Source organism: Aotus nancymaae, unplaced genomic scaffold, assembly GCF_030222135.1.
Source record: "Aotus nancymaae isolate 86718 unplaced genomic scaffold, 86718_ANA_hifiasm-v0.15.2.pri h1tg000007l, whole genome shotgun sequence".
Lineage (NCBI taxonomy): Eukaryota > Metazoa > Chordata > Mammalia > Primates > Aotidae > Aotus > Aotus nancymaae.
In genome coordinates, this window is record NW_026988418.1 from 2,216,287 (window position 1) to 2,230,789 (window position 14,503).

General features: G+C 47.0%; 1 protein-coding gene across 1 annotated transcript in view; it reads left to right on the plus strand.

The window, feature by feature from the left end:
• Positions 1-4,386: 4,386 nt before the first annotated feature.
• LOC135273383 (collagen alpha-1(XXIV) chain-like) overlaps positions 4,387-14,503 on the plus strand; it is a 28,266-nt gene continuing 18,149 nt past the window's right edge. Inside the window, exons 1-3 of the mRNA XM_064372164.1 lie at positions 4,387-4,449; positions 5,616-5,698; positions 14,181-14,234. Coding sequence (XP_064228234.1) covers positions 14,223-14,234 — 12 coding nt within the window. The 5' untranslated portion in view covers positions 4,387-4,449; positions 5,616-5,698; positions 14,181-14,222. The remainder of the gene's footprint in view (positions 4,450-5,615; positions 5,699-14,180; positions 14,235-14,503) is intronic.

The following is a 14,503-nucleotide window of genomic DNA, read 5'->3' on the forward strand; positions in this document are numbered from 1 at the left end:
AGGAGGCCGCCTGGATGTGTCCTGATCCGGTCCCTTTAGACGTGACTCATGTTCAAAGCCTTCTCCCTATCTCCCCTCTTCCGCTCCAGACCTGGGCATGTGGAGTCCCTCCCTAGCTGGGAGAGGCCGCGGGCCGGTCCCTGCCTGCCTCTCAGCCCCAGCGATGCCCCTTCCACCTGGACCCACAATGGCAAGTGGAGGCACCCGCCCATCTCCTCGGCGGCACCTGTGGGCGAGCAGCGATTGGCACGTCTCGGAGGCTGGAACACCGGTGATTTGGGCCCAGTGGCCGGAGAGAGACGTCTGTGTGGGTAGAGGAGGTGGTGGTGCAAGGCCCTGTCTTTCCTACATCAGAGGGGAGTTGGGACTCAGGGAGCTGGGGTCAGTCCTCTTGTCTCTGGTGTGTGCACCGATAGGAATTCATGGGTTCGTTTCATTGGCCTCTTTCTTTGGGGCTCAGAGTCATAGGGTCTCTGCTTTTAAGGTCTGACATTACAGTGCTGGGATCTGCCTGACTAGTACGTGAGGTCTACAAAGGACCCTCTCACCTCCCTTCTCTATTCACACTTCTTCTTATGTGACTTCTTATTTTCTAGGCGGAAGGGGCTCAATGTTGTGAATTTGACCTGGCCTACAGGTCATCTGTATGCACTGGGCAGCAACAGACCTGAACTGTGCTTCAGATTCTGAGAAACTGGGCCTTGTCCTGGCCCTTGGAGGTGGGGACACTGAAGCCCAGAGGGGGAAGGCCTTTGTCAAGGTCACTTGGGGCATCCAGCTCTCCCAGTCCAGGATTCTTGCTGCTGCCAGTCCTGTTCCGAAGACTTCGTCTGGATCCCAAAGTCCTTGCAAAGTTCTATACCTTGCATTGCTTTTTTGTTGTTGTTGTTGTTGTTGTTGTTGTTGTTGTTGAGACGGAGTCTCTCTCTGTCACCGGGGCTGGAGTGCAGTGGTGCAATCTTGTCTCACTGCAACCTCCACCTCCCAGGTTCAAGCGATTCTCCTGCCTCAGCCTCCTGAATAGCTGGGATTATAGGAATGCACCACTGAGCCTGGCTTTTTTTTTTTTGTATTTTTAGTAGAGACAGGGTTTTACCATGTTGGCCAGGCTGGTCTTGAACTCCTGACCTCAGGTGATCCACTGGCCTCTACCTCCCAAAGTGCTGGGATTACAGGCGTGAGCCACTGTGCCCGGCCTGCATTACCTTTCAGAATCATCTGAAGCTTTGTCCCTGAGTGCATGGGCCATTGGTTCCTAGGAGTGGAGTTGGGCACTGAAGGGGTGTTGTACCTCAGGGTGGCTCTCCAGGCCTTGCCTTCCCCGGTCTGGGCCCTACAGGTCAGGTCAGATGAAGGCAGTCGGGGACTGGTGGTGTGAACATCGCTTGATCCTATCAGTAGCTCCCTGGGAAAGCCACGTAGTACAAGGAGGTGAGTGGAATAGATATCTGCCACATGTCCCTCTGTTAACATCACAATTTCCATGACAGAGCCGCTCTCTAATGGAGCCTGTCAACTCGGCTCAGGCCCCAGTGGCTCAGAGCACACTTCCATGAGAGGGCCAGTGTGGGATCTGAGGCATGAACCGCGCCTTGCACTGGGAGGAGGCATAGGGCAGCAGAATACCTTTTCAAAATCCCCTTGGAAACCAGTACCCAGCACCTATCAGGCCTGGCATCAAATTACCCGGTAATGATTCCATACAGCCATGCAATTGGCCAGGGTGGCAGGGAGCCCACCAACAGACCAAGGGGGGAATGTGGCTGTCTCAGGGGGTCTTCAGTTCCAGCTCTGGGTCAACAAGCCATCTCTGAAGCTGCTGGAGAAGTACCCCTTTGACAGCGTGCGAGGGCCTAGAGCAGCCGTCTTTATTGGCAGCCAGAGAGACTGTTTGGGGAAATGGAAAAACTTGTGTCGGCGGCGTCAGTCTTGTAAAGGGGTAGCCAAGCAGTTTGCAGCGTGTTCTGTTCCTCGCGCTGTTGCCACCGCCTCGGCTCCTCAGAGCTTGCCGGGGAGGAGAGAGGGGGAGGAGGTGACCGAGTTCATGTCCCCACCGCTGCCTCTCCTGGAGTGATGGATGGCTGGTTGCTCAGGCGGGGGAGCGCCTGCACAGCTCCCTCTGCAGGAGCGAGCTCAGCCTCCCACACCTGGCACCGAGGCTTCAGCAAACTCCCATGGCCCCCAGTGCACGAGAGTGTGGGCCCTGGGTCAGTTAGCTTGGCCGGCTACTTCGGGTTAATGAGACCGTCCTTTGCAGTTTCACCCTGATCTGTCGCTTCCTCTGGGCTCCGCTCCACCCTTTTACAGCAAACCCAAGTGTGTCTTCCTGAGGCTCAGCAGGTACCAGGACTCACCTGAGTCTTCTGAGGGTGGCACTTGGGTTAGGGAACAATTTACCTGTGACAGAGACAGAGATCAGAGGGTAGGTATTGGGTCATCTCTTCTTTAAAGGATAGTACATTTTAGAATTCCATTAATTGAGGGCTCTAGTTAATCTGTTAAGTACAGGAATAAGATTCTATTTTGTCTTTCTTTTCTTTCTACTCCAAAATGTTCTTAGTAAGTCTTTCGTAGCTGGGAATTCTGCAGTCAGAACCTGGGGGTGGGGAATGAGGGTTGGGGAGGAAGAGCTTGGGGAGGAGAAGCCTCCCTGCCCCTCATCAGAAGGAGCCTTGTCTTTGCAGTTTGCCTCATGTCAGGGGATCATTGAGTTTAGTTCATGATGAAAACCAAGTCCCAGCTGTGGCTTCAGGGCAGGACTTGTGGATGCTTTGGCTTCTAGGGGCCCAGGTGCTTAAAAATGACCTCACCAACAACGATGAGGGAAATAATAATGTACAGCAGTTTCCATTTCTTGAGCACCTAGTATGTGTCAGATACTGTGCGCTTTACCTCCATTCTTTCATTTGATCTTCGGAGCAGTCTTGTAAAATAGGTGTTATTGTTATTCCCATTTTACAGTGGAAGAAACTGAAGGTCAGAGAGATTAATTAACTTGCTTAAGGTGATGCAGCTGGAAAGAGACAGAGGCAGAACTCAGCCCAGGTCCTTTTGGTTCAAAGCCTTGCACTTAACCACTCTGCTCTATTGCTACAGAAACCTGCAGTTATCTTGTTGCAAAGCATATTTGTAGTTTGGGGAAACACCGTTTAAAATTATGTTACAGTTTTACAGTGAGTCGCTGTTTGGTTTTGCTGCTTCTCTCTCTCTCTCTTTTGTTCTAAAACAGCGAAACAAAAACAAAACCCCCAAATCTTTTACTTTCCAATGGGTCAGTTAGCTTGGGTCAGCCAGATCAGAGGAAGAAGAAACTGCTGAGTTTTCATTGTTGGTTTATGTGAAAAAGAAGTCGCCTTAAAAATTATTCATTAACTTAACCAATATGTGATGCACTTACTGTGATGCCATCTTGAGTATCTTCCTTATGTTTCTGTGCCTTGTTTCTGGTGTGCCCCAGAGTCCAGATGGACCTGGAGAAGTCTGGAGTCCTCCCTTAGTACTCAACCATACTTGCTTTTCAGCCTCCATAAGGATGGAAAGAGGGGTACCTGATGAGAAATCCCTGCACAGGCTGCTTAGCCGAGTCGGCTGCGAGTTGGCTCAGAGCCAGAGAGTGTGAGAAACTTTCAAATTTCAAAACTGCCCTGGGCCAATTTAATAAACTCTGCCACCTCCATCCTCTCCACATTTTTGAATTCTCAAATATTCACTCCTATCTAAGATGCGTACAAGAGTGAAAGGATTTTGGAATGTTAATAATGCAGAATTTTACAGCACAGCAAGGTGAATTCTCCAGGGGTGATGGTTAACATCTGCTTTCTCTTTTCCCAAGGTAACAATGGGGAAACCTGTGCACAAAGGCACATACCAAGCCAGGACTGTGAGGGCTGGGTCTCTCTCTCCGTCTTTCTCTCTCACTCTCTCAGCAAAGAAGTAAATTTTTCGCAGATCTGGCGCTAGGCACAATAACTAGAAAACTTGGATGAAGCAGGCGTGACAGTGATAGGAAAAAAACTAAAGCTAGTCTCTTGGGGACACTGGCTGCACTGTGAACAAGACCGTTTCTTCCAGGGGTTCTGAAAGATGGCATGAAGCACTCTCCTTCCTCCCAGTGGGGCACATTCTTAGCAATCAGCATCAGAGCTCTGGTCTTGACATGTCCTCCTCCCGGCAATTGACAGGAGGCTTTGTGTCAGAAGGAGACAAATGGAAGGAGCCATCCAGCTTCCAGATGTGGGTTCTGATCTGTAGTCAGACGCGTTATCCATTGCGCCACTGGCCCGTGCCTAAGATGCCGGTTCTGGAGCGCCCAGGGAGTCTCGGGCTTGCCTCTTTGGGGGTGTCTATGTTTCTACCATCGAAGCTGCTCTCCAGGGTAAAGGGCTACCAGTGAGCTCCAGAAGCAGAGGAACCTGGGTCCCAGTCCCAGATCTGCTGGACAGAACCCAGGTAAATGACCTCTCCCATCCTTAGTCTTCTCGTTTGTAAAATGGAGAGAATAATACTGGCCTTGTGGGTTGGTTAGCACTGAGGCTGACTCAATACACAATAACGCTTTCAAAAAACCACACATAAATACCTATAGTCCACACTTGTTTTCTAAGACCTGTTTCATGCCCTTCAAGCTGCACATCTTATGGAATAAATTATTCTGTGACTTGGAACTAGGTGACCCGGAATCTACTTTCTGACCTGGCGCAGCCCTATAGATTCACTTGAATAGGCCTATGGAAAATGATCCAGATTCAAATCTTGGAGCAGCAGAGACATCCTTTGAAGGGAATCTCTTGGTTAGTTCTACGGCGAAAAAACGACCCAGAAATTATTTTTTAAAATGAAAGGTGTCGGCTGGGCATGATGGCTCATGCCACCCAGCATCAGAAATCCCAGCATTTTGGGAGGCTGAGGCCGAAGTGGGTGGATCACGAGGTCAGGAGTTTGAAACCAGTCTGGCCAACATAGTGAAAGCCCATCTCTACTAAAAATACAAAAAAATTAGCTGGGCATGGTGGTGAGTGTCTGTAATCCCAGCTACTCCGGGGGCTGAGGCAGGAGAATCAATTGAACCTGGGAAGCAGAGGTGACAGTGAGCTGAGATTGCGCCACTGCACTCCAGCCCAGATGACAGTGAGAGACTCCATCTCAAAAAAAAAAAAAAGAAAAAAGAAAAAAGAAAGGTGCCAACCTTATGTTTGCAGCCACCCAGAGATTTTTATCAGGGGGTTTTTGTGCTGGAACAAATGCTGCTCTGTGTTGCAGCAACATCTTGCAGCTCAGAGAAACGTGAGGAAGTGGAATGGCCAGGCCTCTCTGTGTGGATGCTGTCTTAGCCGAATATTGGAAGCCCTGAACCAGTGCACTGACTTCTCTCTTTCCTGTGCATAATGCAATTTAAATCCCTTGTTAATTTCCAGGTCGAGTTTCATTCATGAGGATAATCTTTAATTGATGTTAAATATAGGGATCAAGTTAAGTGCATTATTTCTTTTTTACAAAGTGCTAATTGTTCATGTTCTCATAAATTATTTTCTCTTCTCATGTAGCAGATTTTATGAAAGAACTTCTCAGCCGGTGCTTTTAAGCTCATTGTATGAATATTATCCTGTAATCAGCAGGTCGTTCAGATCCTTCCTGTGCTGATGATCTCCATGTCACCCTTCAGAGCAGTAAGGAGAAGAAAAATGAGCTCGCTTTGAGTGTATGTATATATGGGTAGGCTCACAGATGTTAAAAACAATATTTATTTCTGACCAACATGGTGAAACCCCATCTCTACTAAAAATACAAAAATTAGCTGGGCATGGTGGCACGTGCCTGTGGTCCCAGCTACTCAGGAGGCCGAGGCAGGAGAATCGCTTGAACCTGGGAGGCAGAGGTTGCAGTGAGCAGAGATCGCGCCACTGCACTCCAGCCTAGTGACAGAGTGAGACTCCGTCTCAACAAAACAAAACAAAACAAAACAATATTTACATCCAAACATTTTAAAACTTTAAGCGTATTTTTTCTCAGCTGCTTCTGTTCCTGCTAAGACCCTTAGGGGTTCGGCCTGAAACTAGCTTTTTTTTTTTTTTTTTTTTTTTAAATGGAGTTTCACTCTTGTTACCCAGGCTGGAGTGCAATGGTGCTATCTGGGCTCATCGCAACCTCTGCCTCCTGGGTTCAAGCAATTCTCCTACCTCAGACTCCTGAGTAGCTGGGACTACAGGCGTGCGCCACCTTGCCCAGCTAATTTTTTTTTTCTTTTTTGTTTTTTTTTTTGAGATGGAGTTACCCAGGGTGGAGTGCAATGGCGCAATCTCGGCTCACTGCAACCTCCGCCTCCTGGGTTCAGGCAATTCTCCTGCCTCAACCTCCTGAGTAGCTGGGATTACAGGCACGCGCCACCATGCCCAGATAATTTTTTGTATTTTTAGTAGACACGGGGTTTCACCATGTTGACCAGGATGGTCTCGATCTCTTGACCTCGTGACCCACCCACTTCGGCCTCCCAAAGTGCTGGGATTGTAAGCATGAGCCACCGTGCCCGGCCGAAACTAGTTTTTTAAAAAGGTTCATTAGTGTTAAATATATTCACATTGTAGTGCGACTCTCACCACCAGCCATCTCCAGAACTACTTTCATCTTGCAAAACTGGAACTCTGCACCATTCAACAGATCCCCATTTCCACCTCCCTACAACCCTGGCAACCACCATTCTACTTTCTATGAATTTGATTACTAACTTGATACTAAGTGGAATCATACAGTATTTGTCTGCTCGTGACTGACATTTCATTTAGCGCAATGTCCTCAAGTTTCATCCATGTTGTGGCAGGTGTCAGAACTGATTTCCTTTTAAAGGCTGAATAATATTCCCTTGTATGTATAGACCACGCTTTGTTTATCCATTCCTCTGTGGATGGGCAGTTGGGTTGCTTCCGTCTTTTGTCTATTATGAATAATGCTGCTATGAACCTTTGTGTACTGCCTGAAATCAAAACAGGGGAGTTCCCTGACTCCCCTTGCAGGACATGTGGCAGGGGCATGGTTCTCCTGTTTGGTTCCTGGCAGCTGCTCAGACCCCTGAGGGGAGTAGGAGCATGCAGACAGACAGGTGCAGGAGCCCCAGTGGGTGTGTGTTACAGCGTGCCCTTTTAGCCCTGTCGTGGATTGGCTGAGTGTTAACCAGCTCAGTGGACCCTCTGCCTTTCGCAAGGGCAGAGGGCCATGTGACAGCTTTCTGTATCCTGAGCTCTTGCCCAGAGTACCTAGAAGAATCAGATCACACATGGGCTTGTAGGATGAATGCAGGGTTTTACTGAGTGGTGGAGGTGGCTCTCAGTGGGACAGATGGGGAGTCAGAAGTGGGGCTGGAGTGGGAAGATGATCTTCCCCTGGACCCTGGCCATCTAGTGGCCAAACTCCTCTCTGACCGCCTTCAGTCAAACTCCTCTCAGCATTCAGGCGTTCCTCCTCTTCTCTCTTTCCCTGCTGCATCGTTCCACCATTCATCTGCTTGTCTCTTCGTCTTTATGTCTGCTTGTCTGCTTTTGGAGCCTGAGGTTTGAAGTTTATGCAGGATAAACCTTGAATGGGATTTAACCTTGAATGGGTACAGGATAGGGTGCGTGGTGGGCCAAAAGGCAACTTTTTGTGCTTCCCAAAGTGATGGGATTCTAGGCGTGAGCCACCGCGTCCGGCCTCAGCAACTGGGATTTGAACCTCAGTCTACTTGACTCAAAACCTGTGTCCTTGACCCAAACAATACAATAAAGTGCCTCTTTCAAGGACACCAAACCCCATAAAAACAAGGCTAGGGAGCTGTGTTCCTTGGGAGAGTCACAGGTTTTGTGCCAGGAGAGTTCAGAGGAGGATGAGATGGCTTTCTTCTTGGGATCAGAGATGACTTCTTAGGGAAGTGATGTTTGGGCTGGAGCTGGGAAAGGTGGGGGAGACAGAAGATTGTGCAGGAAGGGGTATCACGAACAAAGGCCCAGGGAGAAAACGTATGAGAGGAGTCCAGGGCAAAGCAAGCAGTTTGGGCGGAGATTGAAAGGCCGTGCTGGGAGCTACAGCTCTGGAGATATTCATGAAGTCAAACCGTCTGAGCTGGAAGGGATGAGAGGTACAGATTCATTTTACAGAAGAGGAAGCCACGCAGCAGGGAGGCCGAGCAACAGGCCAAGGCCACAGGAAAACAAGGTTCAGCTCTCCAGACTCTAGTCCGGGGCTTGCTCCACAGCGGGTCGGAAAAGGCTGAGGATCTGTTTGTGTGGATGACGTGAAAGCCCTGAAGATGTTGCAGCAGAGGGATGGTGCAGTTTGAACAGGGTATTCTGAGGCTCGGACCCGCAGGGCAGTCCTAGAAGTGAAGGTGGCGGTCGGGCACGATCACACACAAACAAGGGCTGCTATGACTCAGGAGCCCTGCTGGTTCTGGCTATGGGCCTGTGCTGCGTACACAGGGCAGCCCCTCCCTGCAAACCCAGTAACTTTGTAGTTACTGGGTTTGCTTCTTCCATAGAGGGTAAATTTCCAGATTTTTTTTTTTTTTTTTTCTGAGACAGAGTCTTGCTCTGCCACCCAGGCTGGAGTGCAGTGATGTGATCTCAGCTCACTGCAGCATCTGCCTCCCAGGTTCAGGAGATTCTCTGCATCAGCCTTCTGAGTAGCTGGGGCTGCAGGTGTGTGCGACCATGCCTGGCTAATTTTTGTATTTTTTGTAGAGACAGGGTTTCTCCATGTTGGCCAGGTTGGTCTTCAACTCCTGAACTCCTGGACTCAAGTGATCCACCTGCTTCAGCCTCCCAAAGTTCTGGGATTACAGGCATGAGCCACTGCACCTAGCCTAGGCTTTTTTTTTTTTTTTAATAAAACAAAAATGAGCAGCCAGGTGTGGTGGCTTACAGAATGATCCCAGGACTTTGGGAGGCCAAAGTGGGAGGCTCACTTAAGCCCAGGAGTTTGAGACAGGCCTAGGCAACATAGTAAGACTCTGTCTCTAAAAAAAATTAAAAAATTAGCCAGGTGTGGGTGGTGCACACCTGTAGTCTCAGCTACTCAGGAGGCAGAGGCAGGAGGATTGATTGAGCCCAGGAGATTGAGGCTGCACTGAGCCGTGATTGCACCCTGCACTCCAGCTTGGGTGACAGAGTGAGACTGTCTCAGGAAAAAAATAAAAAAGAGCTCGTTTTGAGCGTTTGTATGTATGGGTAGGCATACTGGGGGCAGTGTGTACCAGGATGGTTAGAACACATGCTCTGGAGTCAGACGATGTAGGCTGGAACCCGCCTCTGTACTATAGTTTTCTTGGTGTAAAAAGAGAAATGTAATAGGGCTTTTATGCAGATTAACTGTGCCTGGCGTTGGAAAACACCGATGTTCAACGTTAGTGGTCATTTTCCATGTGGGTAGTTCCAAGGTGGCTTGGGAAGATGTTTTGTCCTGAGGAACAGCCAGCCCAGTCACACAGCACTGGCTCTCAGATTGCAGAGCCTGTCCTGGGTTGAGAACAGAGAAATCAGAGGGCCCAAAGGCTAATGCCGGGTACCAAGCCTTTGATGTACAGATTTTGATGGCCATGGTTAAGTCCGAAAAGCTTGCTGCTTGGGACTGAAGTCAGACCTTTCTGTTCTTTCATCCATTCCACAAATGTTTATTAATGGCTTTCTATGGCCAGGCATTGGCCAAATGATGATGTCTGCACGTGGAGGTGACTGCACCTCTACACAGGCTGGACTTGGCGTTGTGTAACTCCTGCCCAAGGCAGGGCCCTTCACGATCTTTGGAAGCTTTTTGGTGCATGCCTGTGGCAGGATCTGTTTTTGACGTATGAATGCATTTTGCTCTGTTTCCATACCTCAATCCCTGTGCTCTAAGCAAATAGCCTAGCTCTTCCACTTCCTCTGCCTCGGGGATTCTTACAGGAGACAAAGCAGGAGTTGACTGAAGAGCTGAGTCTCTACTGTAAAAGCCAAAGCCCCTTGCAGAAATGATGCTGAGTGTCTTAGAGAGTGGGAAGCACCTTGGAAAACACTGAGAGGGACAAGATAGAGCCTCATGGTCCCTCCAAGGGAGTCACAAGGATCTATGTCCAGGAGAGATGACATGACTTCGTTTTTTTTTTTTGAGACAGAGTCTCGCTTTGTCACCCAGGCTGGAGTGCAGTGGCACGATCTCGGCTCGCTGCAACCTCTGCCTCCCAGGTTCAAGCAATTCTCCTACCTCAGCCTCCTGAGTAGCTGGGACTACAGGCATATGCCACCACACCTGCCTAATTTTTTGGATTTTTAATGGAGATGGGGTTTCACTGTATTAGCCAGGATTGTCTCGATCTTCTCACCTCGTGATCCACACACCTCTGCTTCCCACAGTGCTGGGATTACAGGCATGAGCCACCACGCCTGGCCGAGATGACATGACTTCAGAGGTCAGGCTGAGTCTCGTGGAAGTAGCAGAGCCTTCTGGCTGCCCAGAAGAGCTGTAAGGCTGGGATCCCCCGGAATCTCCACAGGAACAAGTAGGGCAGATGACTAATGGGTGACCAGAAGCCCTCGCTGAGGCTTGGTGTTGCAGAAGACCCCAGGATCCTGGAGTAACACCAAGGCAGAGAAGACCCCTACTAATGACAGGTTAAATTTCCCATGGTTTAGAGGACTGGGTCCTCAGAGCTGGACTCAACCTTAACAAACAAAAGTATTCCTTGGACACTTGAGTTTGAAGATTGCAACTTAATACCTGCTGCACCATCTCTCCATTTTAGCCACACAGTCCCTAGAGGGAAGTAGAGCAGGCACTGATAATCACCTGACAGGGAGATGCTCTTCTGGGATACTAGTGGATTCTCTTCCTCAGGGAAACATAGAAGAGGATTTAGTGGTACAAATTGCAGCCCCTAGCACTGCAGCTGATTTTAAGACTTCAGTGATACTCATCTTCTCCCGCTTCTGATGGGGACAGAAACAGGAATGAATTAACTATGCCAAGAGGGTGACTTATTTTTGCCTCCTGGTGCCTGGACATAGGGGAATTGAAGTGCTCAAGAGACTGCCATAGCTTATAGTTCAGTGAGACTCTCACTGTGTCACTTGGTGAAAATATGTCTTCTTTGAGGATAAGGGCCTCTGTTCTCCAGAGCTCACATTTTGAGGGAGTGGAAAGCACTGGGACATTGAGAGTGATGGTAAATGAAATTAATTCAGCTTCCACACCTTGGTTTCAGATCCATCAGTATTTCCTGTTGGAGACCCAATACCATGTATATACCTCATTCTATAGGATAGTGTCTTAGCCTCATAAAGCATTATCTCCTAGCTAGCATTTTAGCCGTGTTTGCTATAAAATGAGTCCCCTGGCCAGGTGCAGAGGCTCACGCTTGTAATCCAGCACTTTGGGAGGCCAAGGAGGGTGGATCACCTGAGGTCAGGAGTTTGAGACCAGCCTGGCCAACATGGTGAAGCCCCTTCTCTACTAAAAATAAAAAAATCAGCCGGGTGTGGTGGTGGGTGCCTGTCATCCCAGCTACTCAGGAGGCTGAGGCAGGAGAATTGCTTTAGCCTGGGGGGCGGAAGTTGCAGTGAGCGAAATCACACCACTGCACCTCAGCCTGTACAACAGAGTGAGACTCTGTCTAAAATAAAAATAAAAATGAGTCCCCTGCTCTGACGTAGTATTTTGGGGATACCGTATGATAAATTAGACACTTTGTAAGCCATTAAATACTGGTACTAATTGAGGCCTCAGTGTGGGAAACTCAACCCATTTTCAAAGTATGCATCATTTCTGGTAGAATAAATCTTTGGCCTTTCCAGAATGAAGTTGTGTCCAACTAGCTGGTTGGGCTTCTCAAAGAATGGCACCATATTGTGGGCTTAATGTTCTCTGTTGTTGGCAGTTCAGATGTTCAGTGGAAGCAGTATTTATATTAGCCTTGTGAAATGGGAACCTATGATGTCAGACCCATGCATACCTTCTGTCTCTTCTACCATGTCCATTCCATTCATATACCCATCATCTAGCACTGAGGTGACTGATGATCAAGGCTTGCTGATGTCAACTTTCTGAGTCATTATGTCTACTTCTAGGTATTCTTTCATGTTTGACCCTCTCTGGTAAGTACTGACATGTGGTACAAAGATCTTCACACTTTGTACCCACTCCAGTATGCCCTCCCATATTCCTGTTTCTCACATATTCTTGGCCCCAGTCTTAAAATATTCTTCCTTTTAGGTTCCTAATCAACCAGCCAGGTCACTCACAAATTTCCATTAGTCTGTACATATTCTAACCTCAAGCAACCTCTCTTTCTCACAAAGTGAATGATCTGGTACACTGCCTGAGATTTTCCCATTAGGAAGATGTTCCCTGTTGCTGCCTTTTAAGGCACTTCTGGGTGAAGCTGTAGTGCAGCTGCCATCCATCTTCAGTTTGCACCTATGTACCGAGCCTGCCATCTGTAAACCAAGATTAGGCTTTCTGCTTCTATGACAGCTACCTCCCAAATTAATAAACTTTTCCTTATCTAATTTTATGTTACTTATGTTATATTATGGTTCTCTTGATCAAGTACCTGTACAGTCAGATTCCACACATATGCCCTCTTCTCCTTCCAGTACATACTGATGAGATCTTTTATTCCCTTGGTGTATAGTCTCTCCTGCCTACGTCAGGTCCAGCAAGTTCCCAAGTGAGTTATGCTGTGATTTAACCCTAGTTACGGCATAATGGCTAGAAGAGGAGGTGTTGCGAATTCTAATTGGGTTATGTTTTCTTCCAGGGGAGAGGTTATGTTAAGGGAGAATGCTAGATTATAATAAAAAGTAGGCCACTTCGGTAAGCTGTTAGAGTTCAGAGACTGGCAGTTCAAAATCTTCAGGGACCTCTGCCCAGATATTGTTTTCATAAGTATCAGAGTCTCATTTTATTTTTCCAACCAAGACCCTGACTTTGGCCTAACAGACTTGTCTTGGTTAGGAGTTGAACCTTCTCTGGAATTTGATCACTCTATTAAATCCTGGGCCTTTACTCAATCTTCTCTGCCATCCCCCAGAAGGAGAGAAGAGCCCAACCAACCGTTTGGACCATCAGAGTAGTCAGACATTGGGTCCAAATGGCCAGACTTTTATACCCCTACCCTAATCAGGCTTTGGACATAGGCCTCTCTGGTAAGGCCTAAATCTTGAAGGAGCTGATTGCAGGGTTAATAAGATACTTCATTAAAAGGGAACATGGGTGGCTCACCTCTGTTTCCACTACTACTGCTCTATCCAGGTTGTTAACTCATTCATTCAACATATATTAATTACCTTCTGTATCCCAGGCAATATGGTAGGCATCAGGAATACAGTATCAGACAAGACATCATGCCTGCTTTACAGACCATATAGACCAATGCACTTAAAGTCACATCTTCCTAAATGTTACAGGATGAAGCACAGTGAGCTAAAGTAACTTGCTGCAAGTCATGCTGTCAAATAAATAAATTCTTAGCGTACAGATTTCATTTGAAAATAGGATTGAAGTGATCTAGAGGTTAGCTGTTTGTCGAGAGTGATGTATTTACAATAAACAGAAAGGATTCATTCATACTTGTCAAGTGATAGAATTACCCCCCAATGAAAAGATCTGAATAAACACTATGGAAAAAAATAGACAGTATTCTCCTACTGACAGTTCACTTTGTTCCTATGTATAGTCAACTTTATGTTTTGTTTTTCCCAACCAACTTGCGAAATGTTATTATTATTAGTCTTTTCCTAATTAAGTTCATAACCAGCCTGGCCAACATAGTGAAACCTCGTCTTTACTGAAAATATGAAAACTAGCCAGGCATGGTGGCAGGTGCCTATAATACCAGCTACTTGGGAGGCTGAGGCAGGAGAATCGCTTGAACTCGGGAGGCAGAGGTTGCAGTGAGCAGAGACTGTGCCACTGTGCTCCCGCCTGGGCAACAAGAGCAAAACTCTGTCTCAAAACACACATACACACACACACACACACACACACACACACACACACACACAAATCAACTAAAGATATAATTTTGTTTATACAGAGTAAAGTAATATCTTGATAAATGTATTATGTATTTATATAATTATGTATTATACAAATCTGTGTTATAAAACTTATATCTAGTTGCATACATTTACTGACATAGAGTACATTTTTATTCTCATGTCTTAAATTTTATTTTAATATAGGGACTGCAAGGATTGCAAGGTGATGTTGCACCTCCTGGAGAAATGGGCATTGAGGTAAATTTTTTGTGACTCTTCCTCATAAATACTCTACTTTTTTTAAGACTCTAAGATAAAATTAATAATTAGATATATCTTATGAAAAATAATTCTATAGTACTGTTTCATATTCAGAAAAAGCCTAAAATTTCATTAAAAGCAGAGATGATTATTGTATGTCTAATTTTATACATATGAAGTTCTCCTCTAATAATTACGTCATTGAAATGACAGAACAGAAAGTAGATAGAGCTTTCCCTTCACTGATTTAAAGTTGACTTGATAAC